Source organism: Colletotrichum paranaense (genome assembly GCF_030867605.1).
Source record: "Colletotrichum paranaense strain IMI 384185 chromosome Unknown Scaffold_19.1, whole genome shotgun sequence".
Lineage (NCBI taxonomy): Eukaryota > Fungi > Ascomycota > Sordariomycetes > Glomerellales > Glomerellaceae > Colletotrichum > Colletotrichum paranaense.
Genome location: NW_026848977.1, coordinates 275,395 through 294,662, shown reverse-complemented (window position 1 = coordinate 294,662; position 19,268 = coordinate 275,395). Strand labels below are relative to the sequence as shown.

The window sequence follows — 19,268 nt, the reverse complement described above, 5'->3', positions numbered from 1 at the left end:
GTGGATCATGGAAACAGGGATGGGTCTTGAGGAAACATGCATAACAGGACTGGACGGGGGTTTTGAGATGATCATTGTTGCGGGCACTTCGCGTGCCGCTTACTTACCTGGTCCCAATAGACCAGGCCAATACCTTTGTACACTAGCCACCACGTTGTCTACGAATGACAATAATTCCAACATCAGCTGTCCCTTGTGTGAATTCAGTGACTCAATATGAATAGACAAATGGGGTTGGTTCTACGGGTTTCCCCTTGCCCCCCTTGTGAACAGAAGAAGTCCCACTACATTAGAGAGGAGAGTAGTCCCCGCAAAGAGTCCAAGCCAAGATGCTGTTCGAGGTTTCTAGTTCAGAATGCTTATGGACGATTGCTTCGGCAAAGAGCTCTATGTCGCTGTGGACTGTCCTAGTTCAACGACCAGAATCTCGTTCAAGGGAGATGAATCAACAGCTGAATCTCGACGAGCACCCCAAAAGCAAGGAAGGAAGCAACATTGCCTAAATATCACCAAGATTACCAGAACATACCACATTTATCAATGACCAAGATTTTATCCACCAACTTCAGATTATCAAGACAACCAAGTATAGAAGAATAAAAAACCCCAAAAAAAAGTCAAAAAGGAAAGGAAGGGAAGGGAGCTGGTGATCACTTACGCTAGAATTCACGCCCCTGTCCGGACTCGAACAGCGCGCCCCTCGGACCAGCACGGCTTCATTGGAGTATTTGTTTTGGCTTCTCTGCGTCAGAGTGTAAACCACCCGGCCAATCGGCCGGATGGGTGCTGGTGACAGAAGAGGTGAATAGACTCCTCACGTATTATGGTGGCCAGCCTTGTTCGGGTGAGGGAGGGGGGGAGGGCAGGAAAGGGGCGTTGAAGCGGAAGGAACGAGCGAGGTGAGGCTTTTGGGCGGATAGGAGTTATATGGAAAGAGAAGACGACCTCACTTTCACCTTGATGAGCATGAGCTGCGTCTTTGGTTACTCCAAGGCAAGATGCCTTACTTTCCATAGTTCAGGCCAAGTGGCTGGTTGTATAGCTTCCTTTGTCTTCATGTATCGAACCTTAATCTTGCATACCTTACGTATATCAACTTACAAATATTTACCCTTCATTCACCTCCCGTCGTCCCTCAACCCAACCCTCATCTGTCCCTTACCGCCCCTATTTGACCGAAAGTAAAACGGCACAAATACAAGCTCCCTCTCCACCCCATCCTCGCCCCTCGCCAGAACCTCAGGCGACCGTTCCCAGCCCGTGGTCTTCAACGCGAAATACCCCTCTCCGCTCTTCTCGTCAACCCTCCACTCCTCCTCCACGGCCGTCCCCCTCTTGATCCCCACGTCCTTGAAGTGATTTTCCTCCCACGGGTGATCGGCGTCCTCGACGCAGTACACGATCGGTCCCCTCGCCAGGCTGAGCGTGCGCTGGTTGGTGTACGGATGGGGCGCGATATACCGCGGCGCGAAGCTGGCGCCGCCGATGTCGAGCGAGAAAACTGGGTTCGAGGCCGTGTACGAAGGGTCTAGGCGGAGGTAGCCTCCCTTTTCGAGCGTAGCTGTCCCCGTCGGTGGTGTAGGCGTGAGGACGTGGCCATGCTGTATCGCCCAGGCTGGGATACGTAGTCGGATCGTCGTATTGAGAGAGTCTGCGCCCTTGAGCTGGAAGAGGATGTTGCCTTCCCACGGCCAGTTGGACTTTTGCGAAAACGTGACCTCGGCGCCGTCCACCGGGAACTTCACCTCGGCGCTGCTATACAAATGCACATTCACAAACGCCGCCCCCGTCTTCCCCTCCTCGCCCTCGCCACTCCCACCCCCATAATCCCAAAGATACCCGCCCAAACTCCCAAACAGCCTCGTCACATTCGGCGGACAACAAGCACACACAAACCAGTCCTCCCTCTCGCTCCTCGCTGCCTCGCAGCTCGCGAGCTGATTCTCGTACGTGAAGGCCTTCCCGTCGGCGCTCATGGCCGTCATGACGTTGTTGTACAGGCACAGCTCCATGACGTCGGCGTACCGGCCGTTCGGCTCCGGCCCGTCCGCGTGCAGCAGGCGCTCCGCGAGCATCATCACCCCGACCGAGGCGCACGTCTCGGCGTAGCAACCGCCTTCGTCGGGGCCTTGCGGGAGGAAGTAGTCGATGCCGAAGCCTTCCCACTGCGCTACGGCGCCGACGCCGCCGGTGAGGTACATTTTCTTGTCGACTGTCGAGGACCAGAGGCGTCGGAGGGCGGCGAGCCAGGCTGGGGCGGCGGTCAGGGGTCGGACTGGAGCTGTGCTGCCGCTGCTCTTCCGTGAGATGTTCAAGAGGTCGGCTGCCGCGGTGAGGAGGTACATCGCCCTCACGGCATGCCCCTCGACGGACTCCTGCTCGAGGATCGGGACGTGGGCCTGGCAGTACCAGTACGACCTGTCCATGGGCCACGAGTTGGGCCGTTTCCAGCGCGGCTCGTCGCGCCGCTCCATCTCCCAGTCGTAGTAGTGCTTCCCCTCCTGGCCCGTCGGGTTCCCGCGCTCCTCGAGGAAGAAGCGCGCGAGGTCGTAGGCCTCGGTGTTGCCCGTCGCCGCGTAGCACCGCAGGAGGGCCAGCTCGATTTCCGGGTGGCCCGGGTAGGCTCGTAATTGGCCCTCGCCGGGGCCGAAGCGGCGGTGGATGTGGGAGATGTACTTTTCGAGGGGTTCCATGAGGAGGTCGTTTCTGTAGTATTGTCTGTGGGCTAGGGCTGCTTCGATGAGGTGGCCGGCGTTGTACCTGTGATTTCACCCTGTGAGTCTCTGTTGTAATCTACGTGGTGAGTCAAGTGAGATGGGGTTTCACATTTCATGCATATCACGAATATTCGTCCACCTCTTGCCCGGCTCCACGACGGAGAAGTGAACATTGAGGTACCCGTCCTCATGCTGCGCGCCGCGGATCATGGCAACGAGCTCCCGCACGGCGGCGTCGACCTCCACATCGTACTCGTCTACGAGGAAATAGCACGCGCCCTCGATCCACTTCGCGACGTCGCTGTCCCAGAAGAGGTGCAGGGGCGCGGGCCAGCGCGAGCGGTCGTCGTAGATGGGGTGCCAGCCGAGCTTGAAGCAGTCGTACTGGCCGTTGGCGCGGAGCTGGGAGAGTTGGGCGTGGACTGTGGTGCGGGAGACGGTGGCGCGGCGGGTGCGGAGGAGGGAGGGGGCTGTGAAGGTCGTTTGGCGGAAGGTTGTTTGCGGGTGGGACATGTTTTATCGCTTTCTGCCCGGGGATACTGTTTAGGTAGAGTGTGGGTTGAGGTATGATGGGAGGGGTGAGGACTCAAAGATGTCACGATGTGTGGGAGAAAGTCATGAGGAAGGCCCTTGGTGAGAGAGAGGGTCTTGGCGAACGTCGAGATATAAATGAGATGGCGGATTGAGTATTGAAGCTCTGATGGAGCAAGGATGTAACCGCGAACTTGAGGTGCTTAGGATCGCCGAAAAAGGAAAGTCGAACTGATAAGGACGATGCGAGGTAGTTTCGACAGCGGAGTTGATCGGTGAATAGGCTTGGATTCAAGGAAACAGAGGTAGACAAGTAAGGATAAGCGTGGAATGGCTTAGCTGGAACTGAGCTCTTGATCAGGGCAGACGAACTTCACTAGAGGCTCAGTCCAGATACGAGACATGGGACCAACCAGACGAAGCCTTCCGTCCCGGATTCTGAGTGAGTGACGGCCGATCTCTTGTGCGGGGTCAAGTGCGCCGGCCGGGCCGTCCGTCCGGGATCCGGCAAGCTGCCCGAGATTTTGGGGTTCCCAAGATGTGAGATAGGCTCACCGCGACCGATCTGAGATATCGGGTCAATGCCGGCCGGCATGTACTAGATTGACTTGAGAGTTTAAAGTATGGCCGAGTTGCTGGTGATCTGGTAAAGACGCGCAAACGCGAGACGCAAAGAATTTGGACACGAAGTTTTCATGACGGTCATTAAATTTCAATTGGTAGTGTGGTATCTTAAAAGAGGTCATCAATCGCCTTATCGGCATCCTTCTTGATGAGATCAACCATGCCCTGGAGAGATGTCAGACTCACACAGTTCTCATCTCATGGAACTTCTCGCAGAGGAGGTATCTGGATGGGAAAATTATTGAAACTCACCTCTGGCATAATGGGCTGGCCGTCCTTATCCGTGACATACTTGAAGGGCATCTCGGTGCTCTCATGCTCACTGAACTTGAGCTCGGGGTATGTGACGTAAGGAATCTTGTCCAGCGGTGCTATTGTCACCCGTGAGCATCTCATTGAGTTATGCGATACTAGGAGAAGGGTGGTTGGCACGTACTCTTCTCCTCGACAACGATTCTCGTGACGCGGACTGCTGTGTCAGTCGTCATCTGGGTGGGACCCAGGCGTCTGCCTTCGAAACCCTTCTTCCTCAACTCGGAGGTGCGGTCTGCAGGGGTTAGCGAGAAGGGGTTTGACATTTATGTGACCAAGCCAAGGTCACGAGTGGAATGGTAAGGAATAGTATACCTCTTGGGGGGTCATCGCCTAAAGAGAGGGAAATAATCAGCAAAAAGTTCAATGAGGAATGAGATTCACGAGACCAATTCGCATCGGGGTGAATGACGTACCCAAAATGCCGCCAAAAAGGAAGGCGTCGAATTTTTCACCGTCCTCGGGGCTCAGGTCGCTGGCGGCGGAGGGGTCGAGCAGGCAGACGCGGGACTTGTCGGCGGCGTAGAGCTCCTCGACGCCCCGGTTCTCGGCCTTGAAGGCCGGGACCTGCTGCAGCTTCTCCGGGGCGACGAAGCCGGCGGGGAGGGAGGAGAGGAGAAAGGTCCCCTCGGCGGCGTGGGTTTCTCTGGCGATGGCGATGTACTCGAGTTCGGACCAGGGGCCCAGCTCGGGGTCGAGGTGCTCGACAATGTACGTCTTGCCTGGCATTTTTTTCCTTTTTTTTGGGTGTGTATTCCCGGAGGAAGGGGTTTGTGTGGATGTTTCGATTTTTTTGTGTTTGATACTACCAGGGGGCTGTCTTGTCAAACTGAACTGCTTTGTTTCTTCTCGCTTCAGGTGGAATGGCCAGGCCACGTAATAGCGCAAAGATTGGGGTGGCAGGCTGTTAGCTGGGGGTGGGAGAAGTGAAAATGGGCTGAAATTTGTGGTCAAACGCTTGTTTTGGAGTCCATTGATTTTTTTGAGAACTTGCCCTGGATCAGATCTAGGCGCCTGCCCGCTGGGCTCTCTCCACTTGGGATTTGCTCACTCTATCCGTAAAGGACTAAGGCTTCGAGCCATCGCAGGCGCCCTTTTTGCGGCAAGGTGCCAGATGCTTAACGCTCCTAGGCGTGCCCTAGCATGTACGCCTCCTACGCCGCTTTTGGTTTTATTCACTATTAGGTAGGTACTCATTCGACTTCTACGCGGCACTTAAAAAAGATACACAGAAAGAACGTGAGTTGACCTGTGGCTGGTTCCGCAGGTTCCGCATGGTTGGCTTTCACTTGGCAACGGCTGTGCCGGTGCGGTCCCATAACCATTCATTCGGCATTGTCATCGTGGGGTTGCATAGAGCATGCCGTGAGTGTCGGGGCCGGGGGCGGTCCTTGTGGGAAGAAATGGACTTCTTTCCGTCCTCCTCAGGGTCCTCATATCGTCGAGCAGATATCATTATTTAAACCAGGGGCCGAAGACGGAGAGGAGAGGAACGGACAGGGCGGGCTGCTGTCTCAGGTTACAGATGCTTTAAAAGATGGAGAAGATATGCGCGTACACGGTAAGGTGGTGAAAACAGCGTATTACATAAGCCGGGTCTCCGAGCCCAGCAACCCGGGCGATCTGTGCTTCGGATGGGTGCCAAGGGGAGTTTCTAGTGTTCCACGCGTATGACTGTCTACATGTAACCTGACCGGTATCCTGACGGCTCCTGAGCATGATGAGCATGTCATCCCGGGTCGGTCCCGGTCTGGCAGTTGTAAAGAATGGCAGAAGAAGCAAAACAAAAACAAAAAAGGGGGTTCGATCGACGAAGCCAAGGTAGAAAAAGATGGAGGTGGAGGTCTTTGCTCTACCTACGGCACTCAACACTCAGCTGCATCGGTGAGTTCATCTCATCGTCGTACAGACTTGACTTCAGTTCATTGTTGATCTATCGACACTTTAATACACCGTCATAATCAATCAGTAAGCCGGTAATCGGTGGGAGCCGGTCGAAAATGAGAAACGCGCGGTCCGTTGAGCGCCCGACTAGCCCTAGCGGACGCCACGCATGGCGGCATGGGCAGCAGTACTCCCTGGGCTCTGGAGTACCTATCAATAAGGTAGTGGTAGCTGAGGAAGCCACCGACTTCACACACTGGAGTCTTGTGTGAGTGAGAGTCTAGGCTGCTAAGAGAAGCCCCTGTTTGGAGACTTGCGACAGGCTCAGAGCAGGGCAGACTCTCTCCGTCGTTCCCTGCGGCACCATTCGGCTGCGCTACCATCCGCTGGGCGATAACAGGAAAGGCGACGGGAACCCCAATTCCTTCCACGTCTGTGCCCACGCCCGCCCGCTTCCTCACTCCCTCTCTTGCCCTCCAGTGCCTCCACTTGCGCCAGCCTATTTTGGTAGGCGGAACAGCGGGCAGGGGTAACTCATGGCTGATGGGAGTGGACTGGCTGACTGGTTCTCAGCCTGAGGATTGAACGGGAAGAGTGCGCGGCCGGGGGGTGGGTGGACGAATCGAACCGACTGGGGGAAGACTCGGGGACAGGATGGCACGGAAAGTACACATTTCAGATCTGAGCTGTAACTTCCGCTCTCTCGCCTTGGGGTCCACGGCTCAGGTCCTACTCCTGGATAATTCAATCGAACTGTACCTTGACCATTTGCGCATCGTTGTTTTTTTCCACTTATCCTTCCTTTCCCATCTTTCTCTCCCTCCCGAACGTCCGCCCTCCCTTCAAACAACCACCCTAATCTGCAAAACACACGTCCGTCCTGCTACGGATCGTGGACTTTCTCTTCTTCGACCTTTTCATTGTTGGGGGAAAGACGACGTCTCTATGAAATCGCGGGTTGGAACACATCCGTAACTCTATCTACCTAATCCGACCCAGGTAGCCTCGGGGAGGCCACACACTTCCCCCATCATGGCTATCCTCTCGATGGTGCCAGCGATCTTGCTTGCGCTGGCATCATGGACGCCCGCCGTCGCCGCCCAGAGCGCCGCCGATTACTTTGTCCACGAACTGCCCGGCGCACCCAAGGAGCCTTTTATTAAGATGCACGCTGGGTACGTTGCTCTCCGAAGTTGCCGCGCCTGCAGCACTTCATCATTTTCCCTTTTTGACCCCTGTGGAATAAACGAAGAGGCATTCGTAAACAGGAGAGCTATCCAAAGCTGACGCGCGTTTCATCACAGCCACGTCGAAGTAACACCAGAACACAACGGAAACCTCTTCTTCTGGCATTTCCAGAACCAGCACATCGCCAACAAGCAGCGCACTGTAATTTGGTTGAACGGCGGTCCAGGATGCAGTTCCGAGGATGGCGCCCTGATGGAAATCGGTCCCTACCGAGTCAAGGATAAGGACAACCTCGAGTACAACAACGGCTCATGGAACGAGTTCGCCAACTTGCTCTTCGTCGACAACCCCGTCGGTACCGGCTTTAGTTACGTCGATACCGATAGCTATCTGCACGAGCTCCCCGAGATGGCCGACCAATTTGTTGCATTCCTCGAAAAGTGGTTTGCCATGTTCCCCGAGTACGAACATGACGACGTGAGTATACTGTATTTGAAACGCAACTGCTTAGAATTGGGTTAACAACTCTGCAGCTCTACATCGCTGGTGAATCGTATGCCGGTCAGCACATTCCTTACATTGCGAAGCACATCCTTGAGAGAAACAAGAAGCCTGGCACGAAGCACATTTGGCAGCTCAAGGGCCTGATCATGGGCAACGCTTGGATCTCTCCCAAGGAGCAATATGACGCCTACTTGAAATACGCATACGAGAAGAAGCTCATCGAGACGGGATCCCCTGTCGCGTTGAAGTTGGAGCAGCAATGGCGCATTTGCCGCACCTCGCTGGCCGTCACAAACACTGTCGATTTCTCCGAGTGCGAGGCTGTCTTGCAGAGCTTGCTCGAGCAGACAGCCAAGGTAAACTCCAAGGGCGAGCGCGAATGCATCAACATGTACGACATTCGCCTCCGCGACACCTACCCCTCGTGCGGCATGAACTGGCCCCCAGACTTGGTCAACGTTACCCCCTACTTGCGCAAAACCGAAGTTGTCAACGCCCTGCACATTAACCCCCAAAAGAACACCGGATGGAAGGAATGCAACGGTGCCGTTGGTGCCGCTTTCAGAGCTCCCAACTCTGCACCGTCGAGAGATTTCCTTCCCGATCTCCTCAAGGAGGTTCCCATTGTTTTGTTCTCCGGCGCCGAGGATCTTATCTGCAACCACATGGGAACCGAACAGATGATTGGCGACATGGAATGGAATGGTGGCAAGGGTTTCGAGCTTACCCCCGGCAACTGGGCTCCTCGCCGCGACTGGACGGTCGAGGGTGAAGCTGCTGGTTTCTGGCAGGAGGCCCGCAACCTCACCTACATTCTCTTCTACAACTCTTCTCACATGGTGCCCTTCGACTACGCTCGCCGAAGTCGCGATATGCTTGACCGTGTCATGAAGGTCGACATCAGCTCTGTTGGCGGCACGCCTACTGACTCCCGACTCGACGGCGAGACCGGCCCGGCCACCTCGGTCGGCAACATTGGCAACAGCACCTCCGACGACGAGGAAACGCAGAAGAAGCTGGACGATGCGAAATGGAAGGCGTACTACCGCTCGGGCGAGATTGTCCTCATCATTGTCATCATCGCAGCGGGTGCTTGGGGTTGGTACGTCTGGAAGGAGCGCCGCAAGCGCAGAGGCTACTCTGGCATTATGGGCAATACCCCTCCTACCACTCAAAGAGGCGCCGCGCGTGGTCTCGAGGGATTCCGTGATCGGAGGACTGGTCGTGACGTTGAGACGGGCGATTTCGATGAGAGCGAACTGGACGACTTGCACGTAACGACACCAACGATGGATAAGGACCGCTACAGTGTGGGAGGCGATAGCGATGATGAGGCTCATGAGAAGCCCTCCAGAGCAAACGGCAGCCGCTCAGCGCGGTAAAAGAGTCAACGGCAGCTTTGCAATGATATGCGAGGTTGGCACAGGTCGAACACTATCATTGATGCTCCTCCAAACAATGCATGGAAAGTCTAGCGAAGGTTATCTTTTTTCAAAGGGCAGAGGATGAATGAACATTAGGCTTCAGCACGGAAACGGAGTTTTATGCGATGTCTGAATAAGGATAGAAGCAAGAAGATATTTTTTTCGTTCCATAGGGAAAATTTGGTTATTTTTCGTCTTGGCTACGGCCTGATACTTGAAGGATGCATCTACAGTTTCCCCATGCGAATCGTGCCTTTGTCCTATGCCAATGATTTGTATCTCTTCTCAAAGTCTAATCAGACTAGAGTTGTCCATTTTGTCCTACGCCCAAAACGCCCTCTTTCTCAAATGAAAGCGCCCTTTTGAAAAGTACCAATTTGACTTTGTTCGCCCAATGAACCGAACCGCCACCCAATGATTTGATGTTCCCCCAACCCCCTCGTGTAAAACGACATGCATCTTGCAGATGGATATATGTGTGTGTTGTATGTGCCAGGCTTTCCCTTCCGTACCATGACTTTGTAAACGCCAGTCGATTGTCTTGTTGTGTTGTTGTTGTTGTTGTCCCCGGAAAAAAAAAAGAGTATTGACAGTTGAAGTGTGTGAGATAGGAGAAAGAGTTGCCTTTTTTACAACTGGATGTCGTTATTGAGGATCCGCACCTCCTCGCCGGGCTTGAAGGGCGGGAGACCGATGTAGGGGCAGCCGTCGCACCGGAAGGCGTCGCCGAGGGCGCAGTTTCCGCAGGAGCCTACTTTTCCTTGGACGGTGAAGTCGACTTCGGCGAGGTCGTCTGCGCCGAGCTTGACTGCGGCGGCGGACGCGAGGGCCTTGTCGGCGGAGGCGCGGGCGGCGTCGTCCTCGGCTGCGAGGCGCTCTGCCAGGCCGCAGGTGCAGTCTTTGCAGGCGCGGCGGCGTTTTCCTGCTTTGGGGGCGCATTCGGGGGCTGTTTTTTTGGGGTTTTGTTAGTTGCGTTGCTGCTTTGGGGGGGGGGGGGGGAAGGGGCCCTCGAAGGGGGGGGGAGAGAAAGGGGAGAGAAATGGGTAAATGGGAGTGACGTACGGATGTTGATGGGGCGCGAGAGGTCTGCGTCCGTGAGGAGGGTGTCCTCGTCAATGAGGTCGTCGTCGTCGCCGTCGTCGTCCATGTCGAGGTCGTCGCTGAAGTCGACGAAGCCTACGCCCGCCGGGGGCGCGGAGACCGGGGGCGCGGTGGAGGGCTTGCTGTTCAAGGACACGGCGCCTCCGTTGTTGAGCGAGACGGCGCCGTCACCGTTGACGACGCCGAGCTTCTTCTTCTTGCTGCCAAAGCTCAACGAAACGACCTGGTCTTCACCGTAGTCCGGCTTCGTGAAGCCGCCGCCGGCCGAGACGAGACCGGCGAGGACGGCCTCGCGCGCGACGGCGGGGTCGTTTGCGAGGTTGCCGCCGTCTTGGGCTCTGACGTGGGCGCCGGGCTTGAGGGACTCCGCGACGGCGGAGAGGACCGCGCCGCGGTCTTGCGCCAGGAGGGCGGTGGATTCGACGCGGGAGCCGTCCGCGTCTGTGAGGACGAGGACGGCGTCGTAGGTTGCGGGGGGGAGGGCGACGAGGCGGGCGGAGAGGCGGTCGAGCATTTGGAGGTCTGTTGTGGCGCGGTCGTGGGTTGCGAGGAGGGATTGGAGCTTGTGGGGGTGGGACGCTATGGAGGGGGGCGCGAGGAGGAGGGTGCGGGTTGAGGATTGCATCGTGGGTGCGGTGGTTGTGGTTGTGGTGGCGGGGGTGAAGTCGAAGTCGGGGGTTGTGTCGAGGGTCACGAAGGAGGGTGCCATTTTGGGGAGATGGGTGACTCTTTTGTTGGAGTGCGAAGTGTTTTTTCTCTCTTCGTTCTTCGCGGTGTGTGTGAAGATTGTCGGTGGGAGACGGGGGGGAAATGTGAAGGGGGTCGGGAAAGGTTGTATAGGATATAGAGAGGTTGTGCGGTTGCGTTCTTTTTGCGGAATTGATTTGAGGAAGTTCCTGGCTTGGATTAGTCAATGACCAAGAAGGACGGCAAGAGAGAAAAAAAATAAAAACCATAAGAACTGTGTAGCGGGTTGTGAACGTACTGTAGGATGGCGGTGCTTGATAAGCGTGGAAAGGGTGAGGGGTCGGCGGGGTGGACACTGTAATCTGGCAAGGGTTGTCACACGGTATTGCGTAGGTCCTGGTTCTGGCGGTGGGATTGGATCGGGGTCGGGTACGGGAGTAGACGAGGATTGAAGTGAGGCCTTCTTGTTGTATGTCGATGGACGTGGAGCGCGTAATGGGAAGGAACGGGAGGAGAGGAGGGGGGGGAAAGGTAAGTAATTAAGTGGACGTCGGGAAAAGGGTCCTGGGACGGAGATGCACGATTCTTTGCCTACAGATCTTTATCAGATCTCTTGTCTCTGTTGTGCTTACGTTTACGGCGAAAATGAAGAGGCAAGATACAAATATGTAAGGCAAGGTAGGGTGCCCGTGGATTTAGGGGTCCGAAAGCGGCGGCTAAAAAAGCATCCCCGCCCCCATCTACGCAATAAAAAAAAGTTGACACTCACAATCACGAGCATGACATAGATGGGAAAAAGGCAGACACGGCAGACGCCAGAGTGACAGAAGCGACAAGGGGGTGGTAGTTGGAAATGCTGACGCTGCATTACTCCCGTACAGTTACTCCTAGGACCTCTGGGATGGGGACAAATTGGCCCAACCAGCGAGTTTGCAATCCTCATTTCCAAACAACCACCCTTTCTACCTTTTTAACTCGTATTTCCTCGGCGGATACCCGCTGCAAATTCTCACTCGTAATGACTTTTCTCTTAGCCTCTTTTTTCCCCCAAGGTGTGGGCGGCAAGAATTGGGAGTCATGGACTGGACTGGACCGCACAGGGACCTGACGGTCGGCGCCGCGGACAATGCACCGTGGCCACAGTGGGAATGACCGCTGACCAAACTGACAAAGGTGCATTCTCCGCAAGGTCATTGGTCGACTACGAAGTATAACCCCCCCCTTGGCGATGTTCATCCCTGCCCGACCAGTTCCCCCCCCTTTGGGCTCTTCTCAATTCTCAGGCTCCCCTTTCGCGGGGTCCAGTTCTGCAGGACTGTAACCCCCCTCCAGTGGCCCCCTTGCCATTCGGACTTGTTCGGCGCTGCTGCACCTGCGATTCTGCACCCTGATTAAGCAGATTCTGCCGGGATCGGGTCGGATTGCTCCCTTGAGTAAGGTAAGGTTCGACAGACGGGAAATACGGATTACCAGAGCCGTGTTGGCCGTTTCTGTTTGTCATCTCGTCCGGCCGGCTGCGGACTGGTTCCCTTATGCCTTCCTTGGCAAACCCCCCCCCCCCCCCGGCGCGCGCGACGATAACCACCGTCGGCCTTTATGGCCTGCTACGCCTTTACCTACCTCACCTACCTATCTTGAGGTACCTCAAGGTAGGCGAGGAAACTAGTTCGCTAGGTAAGGGCAGGTAGGCAAGTGAGTGATGTCAAGTCCATTGCCAAACTTTTGATTCGTCCCCAAGTGACCGGGTACTATATGCATTGTGATACATGAGAAAATTACTCGCTGGAGCTTTTGTCGTCTTGTTCTCCAGACGTCGATTCCAATATCCCGTGAGCCTCAACGCCGGTCCCGGAAAGTTGCCTCCTCTATAGCTGCTCCACACCTCGACAACGACGACGTCGACCGCAGTGACAACATGCTCTATGATATGACTCGCGAACCCCTCTACAACTTGAAGCTGCTGCTCGTCGCCTTGACCTCCGCCTTGGCCTTGTTCCCGTCGAGCCCGACAACCTCGCCCTTGCGGTTGATCACCTTGACCCCGCCCTTCTTCAAATCCGCCATCGTGTCCTTCTGCATCTGCGCCTTCTTGCTGAGCGGCTTCTTGTCCGTCCCGCCCGCCTTGCGGATCCTCTCCTTCTCCCGCCGGCGCCGCCGCACCTTGTCCTCCCGCGACATCTCCTCCCGCGCCATCGGCAGCCCGCTCTTGCCCAGCACCACCTCGCCCTTCTCCGCCGTCTCCTTGCCGGCCTTGTACACCTCCTGCGGCGCAATCATGCTCTGCCCGCCGCTGACCCCCTGCGCCGTCGCCGGCTGCGCGTCCTCCATCGCGATCGTCGCCGCGTCCGACACCACCGTCAGCGACGGCGCCGCCGCCTTGGGCTTGTAGTGCCAGTTGCTCAGCGAGTCCAGCTTGGCGCTCAGGTCCTTCCACATGCGCTCGATCTCCGCCTCTTCTTTGGCGAGCTTCTCGTCCGACTTGCTGACGTAGTTGTCCGGGTCCGCGTTCTTGATGTGCTCCTCCTCGTAAATCTCCGCCAGGCCCTTGCCGGACTTGGAGTCGTCCAGCTCGATCAGGCCCCGGCGCGTGTTCTCGGGCATGTTCTCCGCGCCGGGCCGGCGCCGGGCGACCTCGTCAAAGTCCTGCGCCAGGATCCTCCGCTTGATGAGCTCCTCGATGCTCTCGCTGACCTCGGCCGTGATGATGGGAACGGGCTTGCCCAGGTGCTCAAACGACATGTCCTCCTCGAGCAGCGAGTTCATCGGGCGCTCGGCGGCGGACGCCTCACCGGTCAAGGTCCACTGGCGCTTGGCGACCGACTCGGCCTCGAGCTTGCGGATCTCCTCGGCGAGCTTGGCCTGGCGCCTCTCGTGCGCGGACCGGCGCGACCGCGGATCGCCCGCCGAGGCGTCGGACAGGGCGTCGTCCGAGTCGTCTCCGTGGTCAGAGTCGTCGTCAAAGAGGTCCTTCTTGACGTCCGCCATGGCGCGCTCGACGTCCTCCTCCTGGACTGCCTTGGGCGCGAACCGCACGGACTTATTCTTCTTGTATTTGCCGTCCTTGGACGCCTTCTTCGCCGGCGGCGCGAAGAAGTCCTTGAAGTAGATGCCGTTCGCGTTGAACTCCTCCTCCTCGTTGTCCATGGCGTCGTCCATGTCCTCGTCATCACTGGCACCCTCGGGGGCGTTGAGGTCCATGTCGCCGAATGTGGGCCCGTCGTCTTCCGAGTCCTCCTCGTCTGAGCCGGCGTCGTCTTCCATATCGATGTCCTTGTCCTTATTTTTTGATGAGCTGGACTTGGCTGATGGTGCCATGGGGTCGGCGTTCCAGTCGATATCTTCGTCGTCGCTGTTGGCGTCCGTGTTGGGGTCTCCTCGCGCATCCTGCTCTTCGAACCACTGGGTTTGCTTGTTGAAGGCGTCGATTGAGAAGAAACCGTCGTTGAGACCGTTGGGATCCTCAACGTATTCCTCCTCATCGTCCTCTTCTTCCTCTTCGTCTTCTTCGCCATCCTCTTCCTCATTGTCTTCGTCCATGTCTTCGAGATCACCCGTGAGACCCTCAACGTCCGAGCCCTCAAGCTCCTCCGCATCAGAGTCCTCTTCGGCGTCCTCCAGATCAGAGCCTGACAGCTCTTCCTCGTCACTGGAGCCCTCTTCGTCGTCGTCAATATCTTCGGAAGCCGTCTCGAAAGAGAGAATAGAGCTCTCTGAACCATTGTCCTCGTTCGTGACAACCTCATTCCGGTCCTCGAGCTCCTGTAGTGTCTCCTTAGAGTGGTTCAAAGCGCTCTGAATGATACGACGGGCCTGCTGCCAGACCTGGCTTGTCTCGAACCCGTCGACATGGACCTTGCGAATCTTGAGAACATCGGGTCTCGCGCCACCGCCGTCAGCCCGCTTGCGCTTCTTCGTCGCCTCCTTCAGCAGGCGCAGCTGCTCGTCGCTAATCTGGCCGGCGAACGCATCGAGCGTGTCCTTGACGACCTGCAGAGAGGCGGACGGGATCGCGGGCGGCGGTTGGAGAAAGGCGTGTCGGTTCTGGGCGTCCAGGTTGTCGAAGAGGGCCTTTACGTCGACGACGCCGCCGTTGGGGAGCTGAGCGGCCATGCCGGGCGCAAATGTGAGGGTATTTGACGTCAGGGAGGAAGATGTGCTGCTGCCCGCCGCCATGATACTTTTTTTTTAATCGTGGCTCGCTCCCTCGGAATATGCGTGTTTCGGCCGTGCAAGAATTGGACTTTTTATTTTTTTGGTCGGACATGGGCTTGCGCTTTCCGTCAAAAAAATTTGGGACCCCGCAAAACGTCCGGGTTCGTGGGTCTAATCATGATTGGCCAATGAGATCTACGCTGCCTGTCAAACCGCGTTAGCTAATCGCTACAGTTCATCCGTTCTACACCCTTTTGGGTCGGCAAGTATGAAATGATAGTGACATTCGCCATTGATTGCAAAGTGCAATCACTTGATGGTAGTATGTAAGACTATTGAATCAAAGTCGGAAGAACCTTACACAGAATCTTGTCAGCTAGCTTGGATAGCGAAGTCCGAGGGACCAAGATTGGTTCAGATTGACCCCCGCCACTTTTATAGTCCAAACAAGTTGCAGTAATATTGAGAAGCTTCTAAGACGAATACCTGCATGAAGTTCGTGTACTTTGTTTGCTTGTGCCAAACGTCCGTCGTTGAATGCCCGCTGCTGCACTGTTGGTAAGATGCCAGAACGTCCCGGCGCGGTGGTGGGGCCGATCTGATCCCATGATTGAGGTTCCTCCGAAAGATTACTAAGAACGGCGGGACCCCAACGGCCTCGACTTACACATCCCAGCCCGTCGGAACTTGCTTCGTCTCACACACTACTCTGGAATTCAAGGTATCTATAAGCTATCGGTGCCAGATTTTCACAAGCCAAGCTCCCTGTCTGGCCAAAACACTATAGCAGTTTTGACACAAGAAACACGCGCAAATCGGTCTCATACGTAAGTCTTCCTTCTGGTTCTGGCTCTAGAGTGGAGAAGCACCCAGTTGAACCCTTGAGCTCTTGTTACACCTTTGCCATTTTGAAGCGTCTCCTTCTTTCATCGTCATCTTTAGGATGCCATGGAAATATACTCTCAGTTTCATCTCGCTCGATCATTGGAATGAGAGATTCAATCACGGTATTCCCCATATGACTCACAAGCTAAACCTCTGAGCAGCACCGTCAAAACGAGGCGCGACTTCCCACTTAGACGCACTTTGAGTGAAAGGAAAAGAGGCTTAAGTTCGATTTCAGTTTGAAGGAAGAACGCCACGATCAGAGAATCCGCCATTCGCCGAAGGCGACGGATAGCCACGTTCTGGCACTCTCCGCGTCCGCAAAGACCATTTCCCACGGCGTACACTGTCTAGTATACGTTACTGTCAGAGACTCTACAGCGTCCAACTTGACTTCAAAATGTCCAAAGTGGGCGTCTCAGACGATCCGGCCGCAGCAGTCGCGGCATCCCGCTCCGATGGCAAGACTCATCTTCTACTATGCGCCAGCGGCTCGGTTGCCACAATCAAACTGCCCAACATCCTCAAGGCCCTCGGCCACCACAAGAACCTCGCCATCAGAGTCATCCTCACGGCTTCGGCAACAGAGTTTCTGAACGGTTCAACAGAGGAGCAGCCCTCTCTTGCCGCAATAAGAGCACTACCGAATGTTGAAGGCATTCACTTGGACGCGGACGAGTGGGTGCAACCTTGGCGGCGGGGTTCGTCGATTCTGCATATCGAGTTGCGGCGGTGTAAGTCGAGATATTTCTGTGCCATGTTTTCACTTGCTCGGGTTTGCTAACGTCTACTTACTCGTGCAGGGGCTGATCTAATGCTCATCGCGCCACTCTCGGCGAACACATTGGCTAAAATCGTCAACGGCTTCTCAGACAACCTTCTGGTGAGCATCGAACAACTAATATTTACGTTCTGCATCGTTGCTAATTCTTCTGTAGACGAGTGTGGTCCGAGCATGGGATGCGGATGGACTCATCGACGGCCGGAAGAAGAAGATCCTCGTGGCTACCGCGATGAACTCGGCCATGTATGCGCATCCCATCACTGCAAAGCAGGTCAAGGTGCTCGAGGAGGAGTGGTCGTGGTTTGAGGTGTTGAGACCGATTGAGAAGACGCTTGCTTGCGGTGACACGGGGGGCGGTGCGATGATGTCGTGGGAGGACATAGTTAAGGTGACGGAGGCAAGGCTTGGCCTGTGATACCGTGTCACATAAGAAGTTATCGGAAGAAATTCAAATGAGGTTGTCCTCTTGGTATGTCTGATCTTATTTGTATGACCGTTCTCTCTTTAGCTCACCTAGCCATCAAGGCATTGAGAAAATAGATAGAAACGAAAGCAGTAAGTGAGAAAGCCACTTGCGGATGACGACAGGCACGGCGTGGAGACTTGGTTATAGCACATAGTCCCAGCAAGCACGGCATTCTGTTTAGATTGCTTCTGTCAAGTTCTTGTTCCACGTATCTTTTCATGCTGTACGAAGGCGGTTACCCAGTTGCCCCCCCCCCCCCCCCGTACGATGATCCATGGGTCTATAACCAACAAGATATGTTAGACCGAATCGCTATGCATGTGCTACGTATGCACATAGTGAAGGAGAAGATCCGTCGGTTTGGAGCGGGCTGAGCGAGAGGAAAAGAAAGGGGGCGTACTGTAATCAATCAGGCAGATTCGTTCGTTCAACGCCTTTTAGAATGATCGAGAGAGCAGTCAGAATCAGAGTACCCGAGATGGGTATCGTGAGCTTGGGCTGGGGGGATGACATTTGCCGTACACTGATTGGCGCTTCGGGCAGCCCACATGGAGTCCGACCTCGGTGACGTCGGTGAGCAAAGGCCCAAGCTCCCTCACCGGGAACCACACCTCGGATTACATCACCCATTCCGCAATCCCATGACATTTTCGCATTTCTCATCAACTGCCTCCCCCCGTTGACCACCCCTTCAACACACCCACTCCACAGCCAATATGTTCTCAAGGACGTTCCTCCGCTCAGTGAGTTCAGACTTGATTCCAAGAATAGTCCAAACAGCTCTTACCGTCCTGGTGCGCGATCGCTAATCATTGGTGTGTTTGTCTTTTCGCAGAATTTCGCAAGGCAAGCCGTCCGGCCGGCGGCGCGCCCAATCGCCTTCCGGGCCCCGCTCCCCTTCCTCACCCAGCACCGCCTCATCTCCGACGAGACGAAGCAGGCCATCGAGAACGCCGTCGGCTCCGCGCCCGTCGTGCTCTTCATGAAGGGAACCCCCGAGACCCCCCAGTGCGGCTTCTCCCGCGCCTCGATCCAGATCCTCGGCCTCCAGGGCGTCGACCCCTCCAAGTTTGCCGCCTTCAACGTCCTGGCCGATCCCGAGCTGCGTCAAGGTATGTCGATACGCTCTGCACAGCAACTCGAAACAAACGCACTGGCCCGGACTTTTGCATTGGAGCGAACGGAACGCTGACCTTTGGTGTTTGTGAGTAGGTATCAAGGAGTTCTCTGACTGGCCCACGATCCCCCAACTCTACGTCGACAAGGAATTTGTCGGCGGCTGCGATATTCTCGTCTCCATGCACCAGAACGGCGAGCTGGCCAAGCTTCTCGAGGAGAAGAAGGTCCTTGCCGAGACCGAGGGCGAGGGCGAGAAGAAGGAGTAAAAGCAAAGGAAAGCCAGAAATCCCGCGCTGGAAAAGCGTTGAGAATTGTACAACTGTATCATACTAAAGGAAAGCGGCAAGCTATGCGTGGATCATAGCCGGAGGAAATAGAGTGGTATCTATTGGCAAAGACCTAAACACTTTTAATCATGTACTCTTTTTTACGCAGCTGAAAGTCACGTTGAAAGGATGATGTGGTAGGTGGGTGCGGCGATGCGATCCCCTTTTCCTCCTACGCAATCAAGTGAAGATATCGCGAGAGAAACCCGGAGGCTGGCGTTTCGATACAGCGAGATTCTTTCGCGCAATCAAGATCCAAAGGCGAACCTATTGTAACCGATAGGCACCATCGTTGGTTGGCATGCTGCACGGAGGCAAGTGACTCAAAGGAGCAAAAGACAGTTCCTCGATAATGGGATCAAACAAAAAAGTAAACGTCGAAATATGATGTTCAAAGGGACTGAGATCCACACTCGGGTCTTCCCCCATGAACCCCTCGACCACCTACCCCGAGTCGCTTAGTGATAGGTTTGGACGCTGCGTCGAATATACGGTGACCGGGTGACTAGGAACCTCAATGATGAATATGGGATGAACACTATGGCAGTCGTACCTTTCGACTGA

General features: G+C 55.6%; 7 protein-coding genes across 7 annotated transcripts; 3 read left to right on the top strand and 4 right to left on the bottom strand.

The window, feature by feature from the left end:
* Nucleotides 1–1,118: 1,118 nt before the first annotated feature.
* On the bottom strand, nt 1,119–3,230 carry CPAR01_15398 (uncharacterized protein; the record flags this gene model as incomplete). The annotated part of the gene is made up of 2 exons (XM_060499647.1): nt 1,119–2,760; nt 2,827–3,230. The coding sequence occupies 2 exons, from the start codon at nt 3,228–3,230 to the stop codon at nt 1,119–1,121; spliced, it is 2,046 nt and encodes a 681-aa protein (XP_060341647.1).
* A 750-nt stretch (nt 3,231–3,980) lies between these two features.
* Nucleotides 3,981–4,913, bottom strand: CPAR01_15397 (uncharacterized protein; the record flags this gene model as incomplete). Its single annotated transcript, XM_060499646.1, has 4 exons — nt 3,981–4,037; nt 4,125–4,243; nt 4,309–4,419; nt 4,601–4,913. 4 exons carry the CDS (start codon nt 4,911–4,913, stop codon nt 3,981–3,983), a joined length of 600 nt encoding a protein of 199 aa, XP_060341646.1.
* A 2,187-nt stretch (nt 4,914–7,100) lies between these two features.
* On the top strand, nt 7,101–9,142 carry CPAR01_15396 (serine carboxypeptidase; the record flags this gene model as incomplete). Its single annotated transcript, XM_060499645.1, has 3 exons — nt 7,101–7,243; nt 7,373–7,733; nt 7,790–9,142. The coding sequence occupies 3 exons, from the start codon at nt 7,101–7,103 to the stop codon at nt 9,140–9,142; spliced, it is 1,857 nt and encodes a 618-aa protein (XP_060341645.1).
* A 671-nt stretch (nt 9,143–9,813) lies between these two features.
* CPAR01_15395 (anamorsin family protein) lies at nt 9,814–10,994 on the bottom strand (the record flags this gene model as incomplete). Its single annotated transcript, XM_060499644.1, has 2 exons — nt 9,814–10,130; nt 10,247–10,994. 2 exons carry the CDS (start codon nt 10,992–10,994, stop codon nt 9,814–9,816), a joined length of 1,065 nt encoding a protein of 354 aa, XP_060341644.1.
* Nucleotides 10,995–12,916: 1,922 nt separating this feature from the next.
* CPAR01_15394 (U3 small nucleolar ribonucleoprotein Mpp10) lies at nt 12,917–15,145 on the bottom strand (the record flags this gene model as incomplete). Its single annotated transcript, XM_060499643.1, has 1 exon — nt 12,917–15,145. One exon carries the CDS (start codon nt 15,143–15,145, stop codon nt 12,917–12,919), a length of 2,229 nt encoding a protein of 742 aa, XP_060341643.1.
* A 1,264-nt stretch (nt 15,146–16,409) lies between these two features.
* CPAR01_15393 (flavoprotein) lies at nt 16,410–17,208 on the top strand (the record flags this gene model as incomplete). The annotated part of the gene is made up of 3 exons (XM_060499642.1): nt 16,410–16,743; nt 16,813–16,892; nt 16,948–17,208. The coding sequence occupies 3 exons, from the start codon at nt 16,410–16,412 to the stop codon at nt 17,206–17,208; spliced, it is 675 nt and encodes a 224-aa protein (XP_060341642.1).
* Nucleotides 17,209–17,975: 767 nt separating this feature from the next.
* Nucleotides 17,976–18,644, top strand: CPAR01_15392 (glutaredoxin; the record flags this gene model as incomplete). The annotated part of the gene is made up of 3 exons (XM_060499641.1): nt 17,976–18,002; nt 18,095–18,371; nt 18,472–18,644. The coding sequence occupies 3 exons, from the start codon at nt 17,976–17,978 to the stop codon at nt 18,642–18,644; spliced, it is 477 nt and encodes a 158-aa protein (XP_060341641.1).
* Nucleotides 18,645–19,268: the final 624 nt, after the last annotated feature.